This window comes from Carettochelys insculpta, chromosome 2 (genome assembly GCF_033958435.1).
Source record: "Carettochelys insculpta isolate YL-2023 chromosome 2, ASM3395843v1, whole genome shotgun sequence".
Classification (NCBI taxonomy): domain Eukaryota; kingdom Metazoa; phylum Chordata; order Testudines; family Carettochelyidae; genus Carettochelys; species Carettochelys insculpta.
The window spans coordinates 269,976,833-269,999,460 of record NC_134138.1 but is presented as its reverse complement, the minus strand read 5'-3'; the positions used below and the strand labels follow the sequence as shown (position 1 = coordinate 269,999,460).

Genomic DNA, 22,628 nt, shown 5'->3' with positions numbered 1-22,628 from the left:
TCTAGCACTATTACCCCTGCCAGCTAGAGTCAAACTTGTGTAGTAATGCTCCCCACACTGCAGTCACACCTTCATCTGAGATGTTGATGTACTCTACACTAAACTAAGGCTATACTACACTACAGCTTATGCTGACATAAATTATGTTGCTCAAGGGTATGAATTAGCCACACCTTCCTCCTCTGAGTGACGTAACTGCTGCAGACATAAGTGCCAGTATGGACAGTGATGTGTTGTTGGGAGAGCTTCTCTGGGCCACATAGCTACCACCTCTCACAGAGATGGAATAAGTAAGCCAATGGGTGACCCCTTTCTCTGTCAGTATACCTATCTCACAGAACTGGAAGGGACCTTCAGAGGTCATTGAGTCCAGTCCCCTGCACTACCTATCACCCTCTCTGCCATTTTTTTCAAATCTCCTTGTCCCAGGTCCCTAAATGCACCCCCCCCACACAAGGATTGGGCTCACAACCCTGGGTTTAGCAGAATAATGTTCAAACCACTGAGCTATCCCTCCCCCAAAGCCAACCTCAAAGGCCCTCCTGAAGGATTGAACTCACAACCCTAGAGTGGTTACGCATCACAGCCATAGCCTAACTATTATATCTGCTCCTATGTGGGGCATAAAGCACACAATTGAAAGCACAGATCTGCATTGCAATGACTGAAAACAGGAGGAGAAAACAGGAAGTCAATTTCCCTACTCCTCTCTCCAGGAAAAACCCCTCCTGGCAACATCCTCCTGCAGAATAGCACTAGCCCCACTCAAACCAATGGGATCACCCACAGAATAAACTCCCTTCCAGCTGCACTAAGGCCTCTTTACACTGCCAGAGGAATCCCAAGGAGTCTACATCTACACAACCTCAAGGTACATCTACACTACCTGGTAGATTGACCCAATCAGGGTTAATCTTACGGGGTTTGATTTTGCGCACTAAATGGGGACACAGAAAATCGAGCTATCAGGACACACAAAATGGAGCTATCGAGACAGTTAACTCCTGTAGTCCTCAGTCTTGTGAGAAGTAAGGGAGGTCGATGGGAGAGTTTCAGAATAACTTCAAAATAGCAGTTGGCTTATTTCAAAATTGGTAAATCTCATTCCATGAAGAATAGCGCCTGTTTCGAATTAGCTATTTCAAAATAGGGGATGTGTAGGCCGGGAACAAAGCCTATTTAGAAATAAGCCATAGTGTGTACAATGGCTCAAAATAAGGGCTTGTGTGCAAACTGTGTATTTCAAAAGAGTTTAATGGTATTTCAAAATGCATTTTTGTGTGTGGCAACATTATTTTGAAATAAGATATTCTGGACTAGCTCTTGTGGAATAGTTTATTTTGAAATAAGCCTGATGTGTAGACATACTCAAAGAGAAGCAGAAGGAGAATCTTTTTGGAAGTAGTTTTCATTTTTCTTAGTCAATTTACTGCTAGTGAAAGGTGCAGAATTGCCCTCATTGGCCTTACACAGCATCTTCTAGCCAAGCACTTGTATTATTTCCACATCTTCATGGCTACGTCTACACTAGCCAAAAACTTCAAAAAGGCCATGCAAATGGCCATTTCAAAGTTTACTAATGAAGCGCTGAAATACATATTCAGCGCCTCATTAGCATGTGGGCGGCCGCGGCACTTCGAAATTGATGCAGCTCGCCGCCGCGCGGCTCGTCCAGACAGGGCTCCTTTTCAAAAGGACCCCCCCTACTTCGAAGTCCCCTTATTCCCATCTGCTCATAGGAATAAGGGGGCTTCGAAGTAGGCGGGGTCCTTTCAAAAAGGAGCCCTGTCTGGACCAGCCGCATCAATTTCGAAGTGCTGCGGCCGCCCGCATGCTAATGAGATGCTGAATATGTATTTCAGCACTTCATTAGTAAACTTCGAAATGGCCATTTGCATAGCCGTTTTGAAGTTTTTGGCTAGTGTAGACACAGCCCATAAGTCTAAAAGAACCCATGACATGGGAACAAAGAAATTCCACCAACAATGCCCTTGTCCAACACATCCTATGCCGGGGTCAGCAACCTGCAGCTGACCTGAGCCATATGGGGCTCTTAAAGAAGTAATTTGTGGCTCTGGCTGCTGCCACCGCTGACTCCTTTGCAGCTTCCTTCCCTGATGCTGCTGCAACAGTAGAACTAAATTCAGTAGATGTAACAACCATTAAACCAACTGAATTTAGGACTCTTAGATACAATCGTATTTGCTCTGATCCAACTGACAGAGACCAAAAACTACAAGATCTTTACCAAACATTCATAAACCTGAATTACCCACCAGGAGAAGTAAAAAAACAAATTGACAGGCCCAGACGAATACCCAGAGACCAGTTACTCCAAGATGGGCCCAAAAAAGCCAAGAACAGAACATCACTGGTCATCACCTATAGCCCCCAACTCAAACCACTGCAACGAATTATTAAAGACCTACAACCTATCCTTAATCAGGATGCCACACTCCAGAAGGCCCTAGGTGACATGCCTGTTCTCTCCTACAGACAACCTCCCAACCTTATGAGGATCCTCACAAACAGCCACAGTCTATACCCCAGGAATACCAGTCCTGGAACCTTTCCTTGCAACAAAGCCCACGGCCAGCTTTGTCCACATATCTTCTCTGGAAATACCATCACTGGACCTAAGCAGGTTACTCACAGAATCACGGGCACTTTCTCATACTCCTCTATTAACATCATATATGCCATCATGTACCAACAATGCCCAGATGCTTTGTATATTGGACAGACTTCTAACTCCCTTAGACGAAAGGTTAATGGGCACAAAACAGATATCAGAACACTCCAGATCCACAAACCAGTTAGTCAACATTTTAATGGAGTGGGGCATTCTGTTAATGACTTCACAGTATGCGTGTTACTGAAAAAAAAATTTCACACCACTATTCAAAGGGAAGCAGCCGAGCTGTCTTTTATATTCAAATTCGGCACATTAACACGTGGTTTGAACCGGGATGGGAATTTGCTGAGTCACTATAGCTGTGTCTACACGTGCACGCTACTTCGAAGTAGCGGCACTAACTTCGAAATAGCGCCCGTTGCGGCTACACGCATCGGGCGCTATTTCGAAGTTAACTTCGACGTTGGGCGGCGAGACGTCGAAGTCGCTAACCTCATGAGGGGATCGGAATAGCGCCCTACTTCAAAGTTCAACGTCGAAGTAGGGACCGTGTAGACAATCCGCGTCCCGCAACATCGAAATTGCCGGGTCCTCCATGGTGGCCATCAGCTGGGGGGTTGAGAGATGCTCTCTCTCCAGCCCCTGCAGGGCTCTGTGGTCACCGTGGGCAGCAGCCCTTAGCCCAGGGCTTCTGGCTGCTGCTGCGGCAGCTGGGGATCCATGCTGCAGGCACAGGGTCTGCAACCAGTTGTCGGCTCTGTGTATCTTGTGTTGTTTAGTGCAACTGTGTCTGGGAGGGGCCCTTTAAGGGAGCGGCTTGCTGTTGAGTCCACCCTGTGACCCTGTCTGCAGCTGTGCCTGGCACCCTTATTTCGATGTGTGCTACTTTGGCGTGTAGACGTACCCTCGCAGCGCCTATTTCGATGTGGTGCCGCGCAATGTCGAAGTTGAACATCGACGTTGCCAGCCCTGGAGGACGTGTAGACGTTATTCATCGAAATAGCCTATTTCGATGTTGCTACATCGAAATAAGCTATTTCGATGTTGGCTTCACGTGTAGACGTAGCCTATAGGGGCTCGTCTGCATACTTGGCTTAATCTAATTCTTGACCTTTCCCCCCCCCGACCCCTCCACTCTCTGATTTGCTCACCTTGACATTTTTTTCTGATTTGTCCTCCTTGATTACTGTTTTTGGTTCTCTGTGGCTTAAATATTGAGTCTGTTCTGGTCTGGCTATGGTCCGAAGAAGTGGGTCTGTCCCACGAAAGCTCACCTAATAAATTATTTTGCTAGTCTTTAAAGTGCTACTTGACTGCTTTTTGTTTTGAATTTAGTACTGTTATTTCAGTAGGGGTAGGGCAGGGAGCTGCAGAAGAGTCAGCAGTGGCAGCGTCTGGAGCCACAATGACTCCAATCAGGCCCTGGGAGAGAGTGGTCTGCCCTGGAGGGAGGAACTAGAGGGAGTGGTTCTACCTCCTCCCTCCCGCTCTCACCTACATCTTCCATGTGGGCCAGCCCCAGCCAGCTCCCTCCCTCCCTCTGCCCAGTGCAGGTCAGTGGGTCCGGGGTCTGAGAGGGGAGGGTAAGGTGGAATAGGCATGGGGAGATGGAGGGGGAATTGACCCCTCTGCCACAGGCAACAAGCACCTCCCAGGCAAGGCCCAGGCACAGAGCTTGCCTCAGGGGACTCTCCACTCTGCTGGCAGCACACAGGGCAGGGAAGAGTCAGGGCACACTGCTGCAATCTGACAGGCAGTTTAGGGAGATGGTGCGTGGTCTCACCCAGAGCAGCTGCTGCAACCATACGCCACTGCTCCTGGGAGTGCTGGAACTCGGGCTGCCTCGAACCAGCAGCAGCGTCAATTTCTGGGATGCCAAGCGGGGCCAGCATTTCACCTCTGGCAGAGAGAGTGGGTGTGACATTGAACACCACTTGCAGGGAACTTGCTGCCTAGTTCTTCCTCAGCGTGGAGGGTTGATGGGAACATTGCTCCTTCCTGCTTAAGAGCCTATCTCCAGGTACAGCATTGCCCTTGCCCTCATTTACTCTCCAATCCAGGAATGAAAGTAACTTAACATTTCTAACTGGTACAAATTGTGTGCACGCTGATCTTAAAACAGGGGTTACAAAAAGTACAGTTTGACATTGTTCATGAAGGACTGTCTCGTAGTCATGTGCATTGCAGCTCCTGAAGTATTGATTTTTCACCGAATTTGAAAAAATGGCTCTTCTCGCTATTTTGGTTGCAGATCACTGTCCTATGCCCAAAGGAAAGCAGTGACCTCCAGACCCATGAGTCTGCTGCTTCACAGTTGTTTGCTTTCAGGTTTGCATCCTCTAGTACAGGCGTGTCCAGCCCGCGGGCCGCATGCGGCCCTGGACAGCTAGTAATGCGGCCCCACAAGATCGTAAACTTTTAACATTATTATGTGATTTATATACATTAACTATATTATATATTTTATATGCAACCCAAGACAATTCCTCTTCACTCAGTGTGGCCCAGGCAAGCCAAAAGGTTGGACACCCATGCTCTACTACATGGAATATGTAACAAGTTCCACCTTGTGGTGACCCTAGGAATAGGTTAATTCACAAAGCAGGCAGTGTCACTTTTAGCCTTATTTTCCCATTGCTTAGAATTACATAGACTTTCTCTGCCTGCTTCAGTCCTCCCTTCACAGAAGTGAATGTGTTTAAGGGATACTTTTACTGGTGTTAGGACTTCAAAGGTTACCTGATGAGCCATGGATGTTCACACTGTGTGCAGAGCATTAGGAGATTCTCTGATGTCACTTTCAACTCCTGCCAGGCCGTTTCAGGGCTCTCTCTGAATCTACATTCACACAAATGCTAGCATGGGGGTTGCCTCCAACAGGTAATTTCTCAGTCATTTGAGAACAATGTTTGAATGCTGCTAGGATACTGGGGTTTGAATGCTGTTCTCACTTAACATGGCTGAATGCACCGGACCTTGTTGTTGGAGAGGTAATGCAGGAGCACTCGCAATATTTCCTTCCATTGATAAAAGCACATTACTGAAACGTCTCTTAAATTTGGACTGTAAGCTCTTGGAGGCAGAGACTCTTTGTTCTGATTTGTACAGCACCCGGCACAATGGGTTCGTATAATAATTCTCCCTCCACAACCCATGGGAGGTTATTACTAGCATGGACAGGGCTATGGTTCTGAGCATCAGAGAGAAACTAGAGAGCAGGGAGAATATGCCATCTGTTGGGGATTTTGTACCCATTCAAAATGTAGCCCTTGTTTACAGAAGAGATTAAATGCCCTTCAGTGACTCTGGGGACAGACATAGGGTGTTAGCTGGGAATTGTGAAACAGCAGGGCCACCGGAGACAGGGTTATCTACAAGCACCGCCTACTTCTCTCTGGCTTTCCTGCAGTGACACTTGCTTACATCTCTTTCATTGCTGTGTTAGGCAGAATTAACTGCCCATGTTATTTGCAATGATGCCAGCTGGGCCAGCCTACAGGAAAATCTCACCCTGGTAGAAGAGCCCTGGCCCATGCTACCTCCTTGGGCTCTCCATTCCTCCATCCCACCCCCACCTCCCTGCCCCCACCCTCTCTCCTCGCACTGCCCTGAGCTGCCTTCTGCTGGCTTGCGCCCCAAGCCTGCCTGGCTCCTGCCCCCATAGCACCCTTCTTCCCGAGCACAGCACTTTGGGCAATCACCCATGACACCCACCCATACAGCCGGCTGTGCCTACCAGTGCTGTGACTTCAACGTCAGCAGCTGAAGTGACCCATCCTGGCCTTCATTGTTCTGCACAATTTCAGCTCTCTCTCTGCTCTCACTGCCCCCCTCCCCGCATACCTTGAACACTTTCCCACCATTTCACCCCTCTCGTTGCCTGTTCCCTGTCTCTTTGCATGAAGTCACTTCCCAGCCTGCCACGTGTGCTCCTTCTTCTTCTTCAAGTTCTTTCTGGAGGCCCACTCCCCTTATGAATCCACCCTACAGTTCTGCCTTCACACCATGGCATGTCTTAACGGTTGCCCTTTGTATTATTTCTGCATGTGTCTGGGTCTGATCTTAATTCCGGGTCTGAGTACATCTCAGTACTCAGCACAACAGGGCCCCGGTCCTGCCTGGGGGCTTTGGGTGCTACTGTCACCAGCCAGAACTAGTCAGAACAGCCCCTGAGGTTAGTAACGTGGAGGTGAGGAATCTTCTCTAGTTTAACAAGGACTCTTCAGAGATTCTCAGTCCCAGCCTTTCGCTATCAAGAAATAAGTGCACTGTAAAGGTTTGGGGAGGGGACAGGAGAGCCGCCAACTTCTTCACAGGAACCCCTGTGCCCAAGACTGTTGCATTCCACACACACCAGTGCCCCTAGGTAAAAAATATAGGGGACTAGGACATGAGGCTTCATTAGGAGTTTAAAACAGGGAGGGGGCAATCCCCAGAGCCCTGGTGGGGATATGGAAAGCAAGAAATGGAACTATTCATTAAATAAGGATTTTATGAATACTTCTATCCCCATTATTGCTGATTCCCGCTCCGGTGTTTTACAGCAGCAGATTGCAGCAGTGTTCCTTTCACATGACAGTGGCCCTTCACCGATGCTTTTATCGATGAAGTTGGTACTAAGTGATAACTAGCAGTTTTACAGTCGAGGGTAGCACAGGCAAAACATTGTGACAGAAACACCAGGTAGAGGCAGAAGGAAAACAGTTTGTGGACTGCAGAATCGGGAACATATATTGATCGAAAAATGGAGACGGCATTTCCCAGAATAAGTGAAAAGATAAGATCTCATCCTTGAGGCACCTGCAGCTGAACCAAACAAATCCAGACATGAAGCACAGAAAGGTTAAGTGACTGGAACAGCACTGGTGCAACTGGCAAAACTTGACTAGTCACGTGCAGCTCTCTGCCCAAGACTCAGAACTCTTCTCCACAACCAGCCCGCATAAATCCACTGAGTACAATTCACTAGCTTCTCATACATCTATGGGAGCTTTTTTTAGCTTTTAGTCGAGACAATCCCTTGAATGTATTGAGTCAGAAACCGTGTCTACACTACAAAGATGCCTTCTGTCAACAAAACTAGAGAGTGTCCACATGACAAATGTGTTCTGTCTAGAATCTGTCGACAGAACACAACCCTTTCCCTGGCAGAGTTATGTCTTGAAAGTTTGAAGCATAGCACCTCTCTCGACAGATTCTATTGACGGAGAGGGTTTCCAGTTCACTGGGCTACCAGGTTTGCAGAGCTTCCGGTTGGCTGTTCTGTCAACATAGGCCTGGGCAGTCTGGCTGCTCTCTGTCAACACAGGATGTTGACAGGGAAGCCTGCATTAAGTGTGGGCATGTTTTGCAGACAGAGGTTCTGTTGGCAAAACTCTGTTGACAGTGACTTGTAGACAGAACTTTGTAGTGTAGACCCAGACAGACAGTATAAGACCAGAAGAGCCCTCCAGATCTTCCAATCTGACCTTTGGTGTATGGTGGGATACCAACAGCAAACACAACACAGCACCTCTAGCTATCCTTTAGCACCAAAATATGCCCACAGGAGACTAAACTATTGCATGCCACAGGTACAGAACTGATTAAGTAAAATATACTCAAATAATTTCTTTTAAGAACTGCTGTATTCATTAAATTCAGAATTATTCTGTGCTTGCTGTTTCTTCTGATGTCCTTCTCTGTTAATTAAATTAAAATAATTTTAATTTTGTAATATGCATTAACTAATATATCTCCGCTAGACCCCAATTTAAAAAAAGGAGGTGCTTCAAAGTCTGTCTTTGATTTTATAATACACCATCATCAGTGAGTTTGTGCAATTCAAACACTTACATACAGGGTGGGTCAATATTTCCCTGCAGTTAAATGTGAGGGCCCTGATCCTGCACATAGGTAAGCATGTGAATAACTCTGCTCATCTGAGCAGTTTGGCATGTGAACATACTGCTGTGCTTGTGTCTGTGTATGAATAAAATTGTCCTCATCTTAAAAATCACAATATACGTAATAAATGTCAATAGTATCCAACATTTACTTCCTTTTTGTTTCAGACAAGCAGTGAAGAATACAAAGTCACTGAAATATTATCTAACAACCAGCCAGCCAGTTCCCAAGGCTGCATAGTATTCACTTAAAAATGACCTAGAAGTCAGAATGGGAACGATTCTAAGAGCTCCAGATGCCTTTCTCACCTTGACTTCCCTGATGGGTTGTGTAATGAATAATTCCCCTGCAAATGACAAACATTAACCCCGATTTCACCCCCCGATGTATTTTTAACATCTGGCCAACCCAGAAGAAAGATTGCTGAGTGTGGATCTCCCCCCATTTCCACTATTGATAATGGCTAATCACATTTAAAGCCCAGATGTGCACGGCACTTATGCATTTATCTCTTTATATATTTCAGCTTAAATGGCCTCTAAAACAAGAGACCACCTATAAAGTGTCAGTGAAAAAAACAGGCAGTTGAAGGCACTCCTTCAAGTAGTACTGGATCACAATATCCCACTGCAGTACATAAGCCATAAGCAGGCACAATGCTTAGCGCTTCAGGCTCATTAAAGAAAGTGAAAATAAGGTAAAATGGCAACATAATAACAGAGGAAAGCTGGAGAAGGGAATAAAAGAGATCAGATTAACTCTCCTTCCTGTTATCTAGTGTCCAAGTCCCTTGGGTCAGTGTTTCCCAAAGTGTGGTACATGTACCACTAGTGGTACTTGAAAAATTGCAAGGGGTATGCAGCAGAAAATAAATTATTGAGGATTAGGAGATAAGCCCTGGGATGGCACTGGGAGAGGGGATACACCAATAAGACCAAAGTCCAGAAAGGGGTACACGAATGTTTTAAGTTTGAGAAACAACTGCCTGAGATACAAAGGTTCAGATCACACAAGTCTCCCTCACTGGAAAGAAGGAAGAATCGTTTCATTTTAGATACATTTTTAAAATAATGTGTCTAGTGTCTGGGAAGCAGTTCCTCAGATGGTGTAAACTGTCATCGTTTCAGTGACTGCAAAGGGGATAGGACAATTTACACCAGCTGAGGATCTGTCCCTTCCCATTGTCTCAGCTTCATCATGAAGAATTTTGAGTGTGTTTCAAAAGGATGGTTGAATCTTAACATTTTGGAATCTTCCATTGGTGTTATCACAGCCCCACAGCCCTGAAACACTTCCCTAGACACATAAATAATCCCAGTAAGAAATATCAATGGCTTCCTTAGTGTAACAAATCGCTGTAACATCTCTCTCTCTCTCACACTCACACACACACACATTGATATTTATAGTCCCTACTATTGACTTACTGTTGCAAGAAAACAAACTGCCATTGTATTCCATTGTGGAGAACAGTCCAGATATGAAAGCAGCAGCAAAGAACTCCGGGAACAGCTTCTGCGCAGATGTTGGAGGATTCCTGCAGCCAGAGCCTGACTTTTCAGGCTCACTCTGTTTTCTGTGCTGGTTAAGTCCCAGTCAGCCGTCCAGCCTATTTGGTATCACTGTACTCTCACTTTGCATGGAGTATACCTCTGCACTGATGACTTATTTGTTTCTCTGTTACAGCCAACAGCTACTACATCTACAACACAGAGAAAAATTATGAAAGGCTAAGAGCCCAAGTGCCTGATCTGTGCACAGCACAGAACCCTCCCAGTTTTCATGTCCCTGCCTGCAGCTGAAATCTGGGCATCCACCCACTGGCTTATCCCTGCCCTGTTTCTGCTGCGGCTGAGATTGGCAGAAACACCCCTTGATTCACTGAAGGCTCTTTTCAGAGACATTTATGGTTCACAGAAGAAAGTGGATGGATGCCACAAAAGTACCCCAGAGGGTAAGAAGACCCATCCTGAGAAAGTCCCTCGCAGAAGCCAGGGCTGTGTGCAGTAATGTTAAAGGGTTTGGCAGGAGAAATTATATTCTGCCATGGGAGTAAGTGTGTATGAAACAAATTGCCAAGGGCAGAAATAGAATCTGCAAACCACAAGCACATTCAGAACACACACAGGAACTTAAGAGGGAAACAGACAGGCTATCTATTCTAGGCACAGCAGTGGAATGAATAAAGAAGGAATCTATACTACATCAAAATTGTACTCTGGTAAGTCGATTTGCTGCAGGCGCTTTCCCTCTTCTTCAGTTATGTTTTGTTCTACAACAGGTAGGCATTGCCTGCATCGGAGGGGCTAGAACGCTCCAGTCTGGGGAGGAAACCTCTAAAAAGGAAATTGTTTTTTTCATTGGGGCATTTGGATGCAAAACTAGAGGAGATACTGTGCGAAAGTCTTGGCAGGTTTAAACTGGCATTGATTTATAGCTGGCAACGGAGCTTTGCCAATTTGCCACAGCTGAAGTGCCAAGACACAGATGTTGAAAACAAGTGATATTGGGACACTGGGTCCATTCACTCCCATTCTGGCTTTTTGTTCATTGGAAAAGAGGATTGAAGTAAAACGGCAAAGCCCTGCCCCAAAATAAAACAATACAAATAGAGAAAGTTTTTAAAATAAATTGACTACTGTATTTTCATTCCCAGTGTGTGTTTTCGATCAAGAACACAAAAAAGTTAAGCACATTGAAAAGTTTCATTGTGGTCAAAAAATACTTGTTGTCAAAAAAGATTTTAGATGAAAAATGTTCAGCTCGCTCCACGGATGATGACGATGATTTTATTTGTCTTTGTATTGCAATAGCCCATAGATTGTGTGAGGTGCTTCATGGACACAGAACACAAAGAAAGTCCTGCCCCAGAGAGTTTATAGTCTAAATGTTAACCCAGCTGTATAGCATTTACCCTTTCGCTGCCTTTCTACAAACCAGTCCCCCATCCTCTTGTAGTTATTTCTATTATTTATTATCATCCGTATACTGTACACACTATCACCCAGACATTCAGCAAGAACGTTGTCTGTTGTGAGGACCTCACTGGTTCAAGACAGGCATGGGGACACTGGCTGGGGCAGGAGAATGGGCAATTTATATGTAAGTCTGCTAGTTTCATTGTAGGGTGTGTCTATACAGCAAAGTTATTTCAGAATAACAGCAGCTATTCCAAAATAACTTTGCAAACATCTATGCAACACAACCACTATTTTGAAATAGTTTTGAAAACGCGGACGGCTTATTTCAAATTTGGTAAGCCTCATTCTACGAGGAATAGCTCCATTCCAAAATAGATATTTCAGAATAGGGGCTGTGTACACAGAGAATAGGGGCTCTTTCGAAATAAGCTATAGTGCACCTAAGGGCTCAAATCCAAAATAGGCTCTATTGTGTCTGGACACTCTATTTCGAAATAGCCAAGCGCTACTTTGACATGCATTTTGTGTGTAAATGCGCTATTTCCAAATAAGTTATTCTGGAAAATCTCTTTGGCTGTGTCTACACTTGCATTCCTCTTTCGAAAGAGGTATGCAAATGAGGTAAATCAAAAATGCAAATGAGGTAAATTTTGCATATCTGACACCTCATTTGCATATACTTATTTTGAAATAGCTTCTGTCGAAAAAAGAAAACCAGTGGCCTCCACTTTACTTTACTGCTCTTTCGAAAGTAAACCCCATCTTCGAAAGAATCCTTCTTCCCCTAAAGGCTACATCTACCCTAGGACACTACGTTGAAGTAGGCTATTTCGAAGTAACAACATCGAAATAGGCTACTTCGATGCATATCATCCATACATCCTCTGGGGCTGGGGCTGTTGATGTTCAACATTGAAGTAGCGACAGGGAACGTCGAAAGGGGCTGCCCCGGAAGGAAAAGCAGAGCATCTACACACACAAGCGCTCTCCTTCAAAATAAGGGGCCAGGAAAGTCTGCGGATGGAGTCACAGGCTGGGCCAGCCCTTCCAGGGCAACACCAAGCCGATCCTTTAAAGAGCCCCACCAGACACACCCGGCCTGCACAGCACGAGGTCTGCAGAGCGCTAGCCACACTCTTGCAGACCAAGTCACATCAGGCGTGGACCCTCATCATCATCAGCAGCAGCAGCAGCACATGGAAGTCTTCTAGGTTGTCACCCAGGGAGCAAGTGCCCTGCTAGGTGCTGCACAGGAGGCCACACAGCAGCTTCTGGTGGAGGAGCCCGCCCCGGAGGCAGATGGGTATGCACCTGACTACTGGGCTCCCCGTTCCTCCCCCACTGGGTGTTCCGCCGCCTCTGGAGCTACCCCACCAGCTCCAAGTGGTGGGAGCAGCTGGTCATGGGGGAGTGGGATGACGACATGTGGCTGCGGAACTTCTGCATGTGCCAGTAGACTTTCCTGGAGCTCTGCCAGTGGCTCAGCCCTGCACTGAGGCACCAGGACACCCGGATGCGGTGCGCCCTCCCGTGGAGAAGAGGGTTGCAATAGCTGTCTGGAAGCTGGCTGCTCCAGACAGCTACCGCTCTGTGGGACACCAGTTTGGAGTGGCAAAGGCCACAGTCAGGGCCATCATCATGGAGATAAGGAGTCCTGGGCATGCACCCACTGGGGGGTGGTGGGCCATGGAGGTGGGTCCAGGTGGAGGCCTGCGGAGGGAGAGGTGCCCTGGAAGGGAGGGACCTGGGTGTGGGGCTGGGGAGGGAGGGTGTCCTGGGAGGGAGTGGCTGGGTGGGGGGGTGCATGGGGGGTGCCTAGGAGGGGAGTCTGGGGGCAGGGGCCTGGGGCACCCTGCACACCCTCATGGGTGCTTGTGTCCCATCCCCACAGGTGGTCCATGTGCTCAATGTCTTGCTGATCCAGAGGGTCGTCCGAGTTGGGGACCTAGATGCGGCCGTCGCCAGATTTGCTGCAATGGGGTTCCCGAACTGCTTCGGGGTCCTAGATGGGACCCCAGACCACAGCGGGGGATGATACATAAACTGGAGGGGTTACCACTCCGTGGTCCTGCAGGCCATGGTGGACAGCTGGCGCAGCTTCCAGGATGTGTACGTGGGCTGGCCTGGTTGTACACATGACACCCGCACCATCCAGAACTCGGGCCTGTGCCGCTGGCTGGAGGCAGGGACACCGCTGTGCCCTTCTGCCTTGTGGTGGATGCAGCCTACCCGCTCCAGCCCTGGCTCATGCACCCATACACCAGCCACCTCACCGCCAGCCAGGAGCAGTTCAACGGTCACCTGAACCACGCCCGCCAGGTGGTGGAGAGAGCCTTTGGCTGCCTGAAGGGCCAGTGGCTGTGCCCCCTTGCCTGCCTGGATGTCGGCCTCCAGAACATCCCCCGGGTTGTGGGTGCATGCTGCACACTCCACAACATTGTCAAGAGCAAGGGAGAGGCCTTCGTCCAGGGTGGGCAGTCAACACCAGCATGGGCTTCACCCAGCTGGCCACTGCACCCAGTCACCAGGCCCACCAGGAGCAGTACAGGTCTGCAAGGCCCTACGGGCCCATTTTGATCAGGGAGACCTTTGAGCACCTCCCTGGCCATCCCCGGCAGGCCTCCCGCACAGCAGCCCCACCACCCACACACTATCCCCCCAACAAGCACATGTCTCAGGTTCCTTGAAAAATAAAACTGTGGATTATTGAATACTGATAAAACTGTCTGGTGGTATGTGCACAACAAAAACTGGAACTAATGTACAAATGGGGGGACAGCTATGTACGAAGGGGGGCCAGTGGATGGCTTGGCCATTGGCCCATCAATCTGGGGTGGGGGTAGAGGGACATGACCCCTGGCAGGTTCGGGTCATGGGTCTCCCCCTTGTGCACGGTCCCCGGCACAGCAGGCTGAAAGCCAGGAGGACTGGCAGGTACAGCTGGGATGCCTCCACTGGCCGGTCTTCAGTCCCAGTGGGCTTCAGTCTTGGGGTGCTGGCAGGAGGGACGGCAGGCATGGCGGCAGGTGGGCTGGCAGGCACTACAGGTGAGGCGGCAGGGGGGCCATTGAGTGAAGCAGTAGGGAGGGCGGCAAGGGGGTAGCGGGGGGCAGGAGCTGGGCCACAGCATCCTGGAACAACTCAGCTATGTCCCGGAAGACCCCCATGAACTTCTGCCATGCTTCCCGGCACCAGGTGGACTCCTTGCGGTCGAACCGCAGCCTCTCCTCAGCCACCTGCACCTGCTGCTGGAGAGCCACCAGGAGCTGGGGGTCCACGGGGGCTGTACCCTGGATCCAGTGGTGGTGTGCCTGTCCTGGCCTCAGCGGTGTCCCTGGGCACTGGTGGTGCCTGACCTCCGGCGGGCTCTCGGGGGCTACAGAGGGTGCTTGGCTGACTGGGGCCTCAGATGGTGCGGCTGTGGAAAGCGGGAGAGAGGGAGGCGAAGGCTGTTAGTACTGTGCCCTGGCCCGTGGCCCATGTCCCCCGTCCCCTCTTGGGTGGTGGGTCTCCGTCCCGTCTATTGGTGTGGTGTCCCTGTTGGTGGCTCCATGGCATTGTCCACCTGCCACTGGGGTTAGCGCACAGCACTGTCCATGGGTGTGGGTGCTGATGGGTGCTAATGGCCATGCTGCTGTCCTGGGACTGTGCTGTGGCTGGGCAGTTGTGGATCAGGGTCAACTGGGGGTGTGTGGGGCCCCTAGACATGTCTGGTGCCTCTGCCCCATGGCCCGTGGATGTGTGCCCTGTGGGGTACGTACCTGACCATCCACTGCCACGGTCGAGGGAAACCCAGTGGGCAGACCCCCGCCTGGTGCTCCGGGATGGGAAGTCTGTGAGGAGCTCCCCATCCTCGCTGCTGGACCCCTCTTCCACCGTCCCAAGGGCTGGTTCCTCGGGTGGGTCCCGGGGTGCAGGGCTCGCCTTTGGGCCAGACTCTGGCTCCGAGGCCTGCTGGGACTCCTCAGCTGTGGTGTCCAGTGTGGCCGGGGGGAAGGAGGTGTCCCAGGGGGCCAGGATGACCCTGAGCTCCCTGTAATAGGGGCAAGTGGCAGGGGTGGCCCCAGACTGGCTGGCTGAGTCCCGGGCCTGGGCATAACCCTGCTGCAATTCCTTCACCTTGCTCTGGACGTGATCCGGAGTGCAGGCAGGGTCACCCCGGGTGGCTAGGCCCTTGGCCCATCGGGCGAACGCTTCCGCGTTCTGCTGTTTGCTTCCCATCAAGTGGAGCACCTCCTCCTCACCCCATAGCCCCAGCAGGTCTCAGAGCTAGGCCTCTGTCCAGGAGGGGCTCTGCCGCTTTTTGGCCCCCCGTTTGGCTGCCGGGGGCCCTGGGTCCCCTGAAGGGGTAGCTCTGGGGGCACTCAGGGGGTTAGCTGGATGCCTTGGCACTGCATGGACAGATAGGGATCCGTGGAGGGTGTGCAGGGCTAGCATGTGCGAGTGCTGCTGCCTGCACGCTCTCAGGAAATCTGGGTGTGTGAAGCTTTAAGGGCTGCTGCGCGCCATGATCATCGAGCCCCACAGGGGCTGGACAGCACATCTCAATCCCTCAGCTGATTGCCACCAGGGAGGAGCCCGCTATTTCAAAGTAGCAGGACGTGGATCGTCTACACACACCCTACTTCGACGTTGAATGCGAAGTAGGGCGCTATTCCCATCTTTGGGTAGGAATAGCGATTTTGACATCTCGCTGCCCAACGTTGATTTCAACATCAAAGTAGCGCACAGCGCATGTAGACGCGACATGCACCATCTCAACGTTGTGCTGGCTACGTTGAAGTAGCCGGCTAGTGTAGATGCGGCCAAAAAAAGGGAAGAAGGATTCTTTCGAAGATGGGGTTTACTTTCGAAAGAGCAGTGTCTACACTTGTTTTCTTCTTTCGAAAGAAGCTATTTTGAAATAAGAATATGCAAATTTGTACTTCATTTGCCTTTTTGATTTGCCTCATTTGCATACCTTTTTCGAAAGAGGAATGCAAGTGTAGACACAGCCTTCCACAATAGCTTATTTGGAAATAACACCGGTGTGTAGACATAGCCATAGGGAGCATAGCAGACCTGAGTCTTTACATGGACTGGCTAGCGGCTTTACGGAGGTGCTCAGTGGGGATTGCACAAGAAGCCAACAAATGTGTATACACGCTTGGGAAGATTAGTGGAGCTGAAGTGGTGCTGTAGCCTGCATCCTCAGCACCCTCCTTTACATCAGCGAGACTTGGACCCTGTACACCCGCCAGGAAAAGAGGCTGAACGTCTTCCACTTGCGCTGCCTCAGGCGCATCCTTGGAATATCTTGGAAGGACAGAGTGTCCAACACTACTGTCCTTGAGCAAGCTGGAATCCCAACTATGCACACCCTCCTCAGGCAGCGGCGGCTCCGCTGGCTTGGCCATGTCCACAGGATGAATGATGGAAGGATCCCAAAAGACATTCTGTATGGCAAGCTAGCCTCTGGCAAAAGACCTCCTGGACGCCCCCAGTTGCACTACAAAGATGTTTGCAAGAGAGACCTCAGGAAAGTAGATATCAAGCCAGACAGCTGGGACGAGCTGGCAGACGATCGCAGCAGATGGAGGCAGGAACTATACAAGGGCCTTCAGAAGGGTGAGTTGAGGATCAGACAGCTAGCAAAGGAGAAGCGAGCCCACAGAAAGCACAGCAAGGACCTGCCAGACACCCATTACATATGCAACAGATGCAGCAAGGACTGTCACTCTCGTGTGGGTCTTCACAGTCACAGCCGACGCTGCAAATGAGGATGCTGAACGGAACTACGAAGGGCGCGATCCATAGTCTACGTAGACTGAAGGATGCTACTACTACTACTGTACACTCACACCAAAATGCAAGTCTACAGAGCCTGCATCCTCAGCACCCTCCTTTATGGCAGTGAGACTTGGACCCTGTACGCCCGCCAGGAAAAGAGGCTGAACGTCTTCCACTTGCGCTGCCTCAGGCGCATCCTTGGAATATCGTGGAAGGACAGAGTGTCCAACACTACCGTCCTTGAGCAAGCTGGAATCCCAACTATGCACACCCTCCTCAGGCAGCAACGGCTCTGCTGGCTTGGCCATGTCCACAGGATGAATGATGGAAGGATCCCAAAAGACATCCTGTATGGCGAGTTAGCCTCTGGCAAAAGATCTCCCGGATGCCCCCAGCTGCACTACAAAGATGTTTGCAAGAGAGACCTCAGGGAAGTAGACATCAAGCCAGACAGCTGGGAGGAGATGGCAGACAATCACAGCAGATGGAGGCAGGAACTATACAAGGGCCTTTAGAAGGTTGAGTTGAGGATCAGACAGCTAGCAAAGGAGAAGCGAGCCCACAGAAAGCACAGCAAGGACCTGCCAGACACCCATTACATATGCAACAGATGCAGCAAGGACTGTCACTCTCGTGTGGGTCTTCACAGTCACAGCCGACGCTGCAAATGAGAATGCTGAACGGAACTACGAAGGGCGCGATCCATAGTCTACGTAGACTGAAGGATGCTACTACTACTACTGTACACTCACACCAAAATGCAAGTCTACAGAGCCTGCATCCTCAGCACCCTCCTTTATGGCAGTGAGACTTGGACCCTGTACGCCCGCCAGGAAAAGAGGCTGAATGTCTTCCACTTGCGCTGCCTCAGGCGCATCCTTGGAATATCGTGGAAGGACAGAGTGTCCAACACTACCGTCCTTGAGCAAGCTGGAATCCCAACTATGCACACCCTCCTCAGGCAGCAACGGCTCTGCTGGCTTGGCCATGTCCACAGGATGAATGATGGAAGGATCCCAAAAGACATCCTGTATGGCGAGTTAGCCTCTGGCAAATGATCTCCCGGATGCCCCCAGCTGCACTACAAAGATGTTTGCAAGAGAGACCTCAGGGAAGTAGACATCAAGCCAGACAGCTGGGAGGAGATGGCAGACAATCACAGCAGATGGAGGCAGGAACTATACAAGGGCCTTTAGAAGGTTGAGTTGAGGATCAGACAGCTAGCAAAGGAGAAGCGAGCCCACAGAAAGCACAGCAAGGACCTGCCAGACACCCATTACATATGCAACAGGTGCAGCAAGGACTGTCACTCTCGTGCGCGTCTTCACTGTCACAGCCGACACTGCAAATGAGGATGCCAAATGGAACTACGAAGGGCGTGATCCATAGTCTACGTAGACTGAAGGATGCTACTACTACTCTGTCTGCTATCTCTTAGGAACACTTAAATCCTAGCTTTATACTTCAACAGGGTTTATGAATACACAAAAGTGATTTTATTAAGTATTTGTTACCTATGTGATGGGGGAGGTGCAAGGAGGTTGTGTGTAACTCACTTTATGCTGAGAAAGAAAGTGAATGTCAGCTTACTCTGTACAAAACTTTATACAGCCTAAGAGGGTGTTATGTGGGGTTCAGGTCCCATTGAGGCTCTGCATTTGGGTGCTGAGGTGAAGCCCTTTGGCTGAGCCTTCCCAGAGCTGAACTGATCTCAGTGTCTGTAATATCCTGCAGAGGGCTGTGACCCGACCTCTGAGTCAGGAGGCCAGACGGCCTGGCTTAGCAGAACAGAGCACCTGGGGCACCCAGGAAGGCAGTCAGGTGAGCTCAGTGGTTATTTCAGCAAATCAAGAAACAATCCCAAAGGATCTCTGTGACCAAAACTCTTACACCATAAATTAAAAATACTGATTTACTACTTACTTGTAATCCCATGTTTACCTCATACAGTCATTTACACCCTCCGTATCTTCTTGTCACCAGCAACCCATTTATGCCTAGTCTCTATGTGTGATGTTGCTGTTGTGTTTTACAGCTCTATACAGATTAAATTTGGCAGTAAAACACATGACAAAAGGAGGAGAGGTGGATTAAGTACTTCACTGTTTTTCTTTCAGATTATCATAAAATGATTCGCTCAGTCATTCCTCTTGAGTTATGCCATCGCCCCTTTGTAAATAGTGTCCATCTATTGCATTACCCTCTACCCTTATTTGCCTTATATTAAAGTGAGCACAAATAGAATCCATCACAACTACAAAACACACTCAGGCCTGGTCTACACTACAAGCTTAGGTTGATGTATTCAGTAGTAGGCTGAGTTTGTAATGACAGTGTCTAATGGTCCTGTCCTTCCATTGACCTAAAGGGTTTTTAAAATTGACCCCTGTACTCTGCCTGAATGGGTGTTGTAAAGACAGAGGTGACAGGCACACATCGAAGTAGGGGCAGTGTAAACAACATAATTCAGAATTACTGACATCCAGGTGGTGGTCCAGAATGCTCTGCTGTGAACACTCTGGTGAGCATTTTGAACTCTACTACTCCTCAGCCAGCTGAGCAGGAAAAGTCCCCAGGGAACTTTTACATGTTCATTTCCCATTGGAGCAGTGCAGAGAGCACACCAATGCAGCTGAGCATGTATGCACAGGGTAACAAACGCCTCCACCCTGAGGCATTCAGGAGACAGTGGATCTGATTGCTATAGGGGAGAGAGGAGAAGAGTCTGTGCAAGAAGAGCTCTGAACCAGGAAAAGCAATGCTGACATCTATGCCAAAATCACAGAGGGCATGGTGGGTAAGGGCTACAGCAGGGACATACAGTAATGCCACAGAACTTAGACAAGCATACCACAGGACAAAGTTGGTTCTGAGCCACACACGTGGGAGGCTAATAACATGCACCCATAACCACACACAATAATGTTTTCATCCCATGAGGCATTGGGACTCTAGCCCAGAATTCCAGTCTGCTGCAGGGACTGTGAGATATCTACCCAGAGTGCATCTCTCCTTGAGTCGATGCAAGCCCAGGGAGTGCTCCATCAGCCACTGCCACCAAGGGGGGACATGCAAAGTCGCATTTGTTAAATCAGATGCTCAAAGTCAAGTTAAATAAAACTGACATATTTCAGTAGTGTAGACAGTGACAAGCTATGTATCCATCCGCTGCTAGTGCAGGATAGTTCCTTCCACTACTCCAGTCCCCTTTTAAATGACTTAGGCAATTGACCTTCCATCCCACTCTTAAGACTGCTCTATGGTCTAAGAGATCTCCCTGTCATGCTGAACACACAGTGTACACAAAGACATATGGTACATGCAGTAAGGCATAGACAGCCAGCGTGCCCAGGCAACACACTCTACTAGCATGACAGCTCCACTAACTTTGGAAATAGCTCCGCATGCTCTCCTAACTCTGTCTGTCAAGCCCTGCTGATGAAAGAGGAGATGGGAAATGGTCATGGCTGCTCACACTACCTCTTCCCATCCCCTTCACATAGGTAGGAGCCATAAGGTTACCTCACGTCAGAGGAGGAACAGCTTCCTTGTACAGCTCCCAGCCAAAATTTGTCCCATTGCCTGAGTGGGTAGGAGTTATAGTTTCCATGGAACCCAACATGTTGATTTCTCTGATGCTCATGCCCTTAAAACCTCAGCTGCCCCATCACCCAGACCTGGTTCTGAATCCTGTGCTAAAATGGTTTCTACACAAGCCTCGGAATATGTTCACTTCATGCTGAGTGCCTAGGAGCTGTGCTCTCCAGGGAACATTTCTGGAGGGGAAGGGGAGCATTGGTTTTCAATATTTATAATAAATTCCTTAACACACACTGTTCTTCAAACTCAGTGCTTCCCTTCATTCTCAAAAAGAGGCTGACTCCAGTGCTTTGAAGTGGTGGTGGGAACAGCCCCATTCTGCCCAGCTGTCTCCAGAATCAAGGAGGTGAAAAGGTGGCACACAGCTATCCTTGTTCCCACATCTCCCATGGCTCACTTCAGCCACAGCTCAGAATTACATGGGAAACGGAATGACACTACCTGCTTTTGGTTACACAGCTCATACACCAAAGTGAGTGGGCCAGATTCTGATCTCATTTATAATAGCATGACTCCAGAGTAACTCCATAGGAATCATGAGGTATTGGGACCCTAGCCCAGAATTTCAATCTGCCTAACTTCCCAGTTATCAGTGCAGAAGTTGACTCTTCCTCCCAGTTATCAGTGTAGAAACTAACTCTTTTTTCCCAATGTGGTTAAAAGAGGAGATCTGGATATTTGCAGTTCCTGGTTAACATATACAGTAGGTCTGTAGTACCTTAAAGATTAACAAGTTTATTTTTGGAGGTAATGAGCTTCCATGGGTAAGACCCACTTCATCAGATCTAGAGCAAAACTAAGAATTCAGGGTTTATATAGCAGGGAGTGGGGAAAGGAAGGAGAAGAAGGGGAAAAAAGGAGGATAGGGCGAATCAGCTGTCATTAATAGGACCTATGAAAGAAGTAAATTAAGTGGGATGGGTGCCATTCCAGCAAATATCAAAGGTGAGGAAATTGTCCTTGTAATGCATAAGATAATTGAGATGTCTGTTAAGCCCCAGGTTAATTGTATCAAACTTGCAAATGAATTCCAATTCAGATGTCTCCCTTTGTAATCTAGAGATAAAATTCTTTTGTAAGAGGATGGGCACTTTAAGGTCCATTATTGAACATCCTGGGAGATTAAAGTGTTCCCCTACAGGTTTATCTATGTCCATTCATTCTTTGGTGCAGGAGCTGTCCTTTGTCCAATACAGTCTTCCCCCCGCCTTACAAGGCTAATTCGTTCCTGAAAACCCTCTCTTAGGGTGAATTCTCATAAGTCGAAAATGTAATTACCATTAATTTCAATGGGGAAAAAATTTATGCGTTCCTGAGCCCCAAAATGTGCACCCATTTATGCTAAAACAACACCAGATCCCATTAAATCCGGTGTACGGGGGCAGGCAGGGCAGAACAGGGCATGGGGAGGCAGCCTGGCCTGAGCACAGCTTAGGTTAAATGAGGAGAGGCGCTGCCAGGGGCTGGCTGCGTAGGGAGCTAGGCAGGCACAGGGGCCCCTGGCTGGCAAGGGGCAATGCCTCTCTCGTGCGGGGCTGTGTGGCGGAGAGGCCCCGCTGGCGGCAGCCGAGGCAGCAGCGGTGAGCTAGCCAGGTGCTAAATGGGAGGGAGCGCCACAGATGGCAAGCAGCGCCCGAGGCACAGCTGTACAGGGTGGGCGGCAGCAGCCCTCTAGCCGCCCAGGGGGGTGAATGGCAGCAGCGGGGCTGGGATGGGTTGCATGCCCATCATCCACATCTCGCAGAATGGTATGATCTACTGCCGGGACTTGGAAGGGTCTACCTCCCCGCACCAGACTGCCGCCCTCTCGCAGGGCA

The 22,628-nt window shown here is 49.2% G+C and overlaps 1 protein-coding gene across 1 annotated transcript in view; it reads right to left on the bottom strand.

The window, feature by feature from the left end:
* Window positions 1-10,097, bottom strand: part of PLCD1 (phospholipase C delta 1) — a 90,414-nt gene extending 80,317 nt beyond the window's left edge. Inside the window, exon 1 of the mRNA XM_074985165.1 lies at window positions 9,949-10,097. Within this exon, the coding sequence (XP_074841266.1) occupies window positions 9,949-9,982 (34 nt within the window). The 5' untranslated portion in view covers window positions 9,983-10,097. The remainder of the gene's footprint in view (window positions 1-9,948) is intronic.
* Window positions 10,098-22,628: the final 12,531 nt, after the last annotated feature.